The sequence below is a fragment of the Morus notabilis genome, unplaced genomic scaffold, assembly GCF_000414095.1.
Source record: "Morus notabilis unplaced genomic scaffold, ASM41409v2 Scaffold83, whole genome shotgun sequence".
NCBI lineage: Eukaryota > Viridiplantae > Streptophyta > Magnoliopsida > Rosales > Moraceae > Morus > Morus notabilis.
Window position 1 is genome coordinate 66,514 of NW_010360797.1, and position 3,450 is coordinate 69,963.

General features: G+C 35.7%; 1 protein-coding gene across 3 annotated transcripts; it reads right to left on the minus strand.

Moving 5' to 3' along the window:
- Nucleotides 1–524: 524 nt before the first annotated feature.
- Nucleotides 525–2,411, minus strand: LOC112091446. 3 transcript variants are annotated; one of them, XR_002902147.1, is made up of 3 exons: nt 1,905–2,411; nt 1,759–1,820; nt 525–889 (listed from the first exon to the last, which is right to left on the minus strand). XR_002902147.1 is itself a non-coding variant. In XM_024165137.1 (3 exons), exons 1-3 carry the CDS (start codon nt 2,198–2,200, stop codon nt 865–867), a joined length of 366 nt encoding a protein of 121 aa, XP_024020905.1. In that variant the 5' UTR covers nt 2,201–2,411; the 3' UTR covers nt 525–864. The 3 variants fall into 3 exon arrangements, 2 of the variants coding, with proteins under 2 accessions (XP_024020905.1, XP_024020904.1); XM_024165137.1 differs by having other exon boundaries at nt 1,776–1,820; XM_024165136.1 differs by having other exon boundaries at nt 1,776–2,411.
- Nucleotides 2,412–3,450: the final 1,039 nt, after the last annotated feature.

Here is a 3,450-nt window from a genome sequence, read left to right on the forward strand (position 1 = left end):
ATTCCTTTCCCTTTTTCCCCAAAATGTCCCCAGTAAAATTTGTGAGGCCAAACCACCAAAGGCTTCCAAGGTTTAATTTGGTAGTGCCGTGAATTTTAAAAAAATTATTTTTAACTGTGTTGAAAGAAAAAGCAGTTGTTACAAGAAACAGCTGAATGTTTAATAAACTGTAATTATACTAGCTGTGCTGATTTTAAAATCAGTGTAATAGCGTTTGGTAAATTTTAAAGTTGAATTGTTGTGGGTATGTAAAATGACCAAAATAAAAATGGTATGAAACTTAAATATGTATATTTTTTTTTAGTATTTAGAAATACTTGTTTAACTTTACAAAAATAATGCTATGATTTTGAGTTTTCTAACAATAAATTTATGATAATTAATTCTTTTTTTTTTATTTCTTCATTCACAATATAGTTACAACTAAAAGAAGCATTAATGAGTAATGAACATATACAACAAAAATGTACATTCTAAATCTATACAAGTATCAATTTACACCGTGTACTACTATCCTCTATACAAGAAATTCTCTAGACGACGTTAAAAGGCCATCAAAGGATTGATAGAACATTCAAATTATTGTTATATATACACGTACTGAAAAGATGAAACAACGGTTAAAAAAACTACAACATTAGAATAAACCGCACTTATGGCACATGGCAAGGACAATTCCAAATGACATTTTGAAATTTAAGAGTGTGAAGAAAGACTAATTGTAATGTTTTGACTTTACACACAAAAGGGAAAAAAAAAGACTTCATCTGATGAGAATGCAACTTGCTGGCGATCCTTCTGAACCAAGCAGCTTCAAGGGTAAGCAATAGAGAGAATATATTCCAACTTGGATGCCGTCGAGCTTTAGACCTTTAACCAGAATGATGTCCTGAGGCATAGAACACAACATTAATGGACACACACCCCTATCACAAGAGCAAAATTAGTGCTTGGTTTTAAATTTGATTGTAATACTAATTTCTTCTTTTTCATGATTCTTTTAGTATGTTAACTCAGCATTTAAGTTTTACTTTTATAATAGCAAGTCAGAACTTTTCTTTTCCTTTTCTGGGTTTTCAATATGTTTGATTGAATATATATTTGTCTTCTTAATGGACATCAGTGTCCACGACTTGAAATAGCACTATGGAGAAAGCAGTTTGAATCCTTCTTTGAGTTTTGTTTAGAATGGTTTGTTCTTTTGGTTCTTGTTCTACAGTGACAACTTGGTTCTTGTTCTTCAAGACAACCTAGATGATTTTAAAGAACAAGAACAAGAAGAACAAATCGTTCTCAACAAACTAAAAAAAGGATAAGCAACTATCCAAGCAGGCCACAGGAACTAGTGAAAAACAAGATCACGAACTGATTTTATAAATATAAAATATATATGTTATCGCTTATCAATTGATATTATACATCTGTTATCGCTTATCGGTGTTAAACTTCAAGTGCTTGGACGGAAGAATCCAACTTAATCAATCACGGCCATTACCATCAAAACAACATTACCATCAAAACAATCAATAAACACGAATTGACATTACCATCAAAACAATCAATAAACACGGATAAATCATTATCAAGACAACAACTTCAACTAATAAACAAACCTAAGAAGCAATACTCAATATTCTACGAACACACCATTACCATCAAAACAATCAATAAACACGGAAAGAAGCACAAATACTTATCTATAGAACTCAAAAAACCAGCAAAGCATTTAAAAAATAAGAAGAACAATGGAGTACTTACAGAAAAAATGCACTTACAGCAAAACAACACCATAAGCTACAAGAAATCCCGGCGCTCCTGGGCTGCAAAAATTAGCAGGGAGAAAGGAAAATTTTATTCCGCGAATTACGATTCTTGATTTTAGGTTAAGAAGAGATTGGAGGAACCTGAATTGACAAGAATTGGAGGGATTTCGTCGCGGAAAATCCGAAGACGCTTCTTGGTGGAGGAGGTGGAGACCAACCCGGCGATCGAGGTGAGAGACTCCGATGGGTCGGCCATTGTTGAAGAGAGAGATTTCAATGGCAGAGACGAGCTCAGATGATCCTTCGACGATGGAAGAAGAAATGGTTACTACGGTTTTAGGAGCAGTTGAGAAACTAGACTGGGACAGAGGAGAACAACGGCAAGAAAAAGGCTTCAGCCATTTACGGATCCGAAACCCTAACGACCTCTCTCCCATCGCCGTTGTACAGAAGCGAGCCCATCATCCAGTACTCGACGATGTGCTGCCGCTTAAGGCTGGAGTTCTTCAGCCAGGGCGGCCACGTTTGGGCGGTGACCAGCATCTGGCCGGAGCTCCAGCGGTTGAGCATGCCGACGTTGAAGCGGCGGGGGAGATCGTAGAGGAAGAGGAAAGGAACAGGACGCAAAATTTTTTTGGGTCTGGAATTGTTTTCATTCAGCAGGGTAAAATCGTAATAACAAAAATTTCATTAAAGAGGGTTTTTAGATTGCCGCACAATCTATAATCAGAAGCATCCCAAACCTGCTTCTAATTTTTGCTTCAAATTCTTCTAAAATTCTTTTAGAAGTTCTTTTTTATGTTTAGGATTGTTCATGGGTTAGGTTGGTGCGGGGTGAGACTTTTTTTTCCCGCCCTAAAGAGTGCGGGTTGTACATATTTGGCCCGAACGATGTTAGAAAAATTTCACAACCCAACGATGTTCGGGTTGGGTTGGGGCAGTGCGGGGTGGGTTGGGTGGTCGGTTTCAATATTCAAAAAATCAAAGACTTAAAGTTCAATATAATATTAAAAGTTCATCATTAAATAGAAATGGCAACCATCTTTATCAGTTCATCTAACATCAAACATGAAGCAAAGTAGTCCATCCAACATCAAATACAAAGCAAACATAAATTAGTCTACACTTATAAATTAGTCTTAACATAAAACAAATAGCTTAAGCAAAGCAAACATAGAGGTTTAAATCTTAATTCAAATCCATTCAAAGCAAGCATTCCAACATCAACCATCTTTATCAATCCACACTCATAAGCTCCTCAATAGTTGTAGTAGAATATGAAGTTGAGTTATCTACAAGAGAAATGAAAATAGCTTAAGTAATAATTTGGATAGTTTAGAGTTCATATAATAAAATAGATTAAGATACATACAAATTATCCATCCTAAACAGAAAATATAAAACAAGCCATTCACATAATAGAGAGCATAGAAATACTCAGAATACTCAGAAATACTCAAAGCATAGTCATAAAAATACTCAGAAATACTCAAAGGCCAAAGCAGATACTGATTAGCAAAATAGCATTAAGAGAAAGGAAATCAGAGGCTCTGATCAAGCCATTACCTGAGACTCTCGGTGGAGAAATGACGAGACGCTGGCACCGGAGAGACTGAGAGAGCGTAAAGCAGTGAAATACTCCATTCACATAACAGAGAACACCAGCCATTCACATAACAGAGAGCAC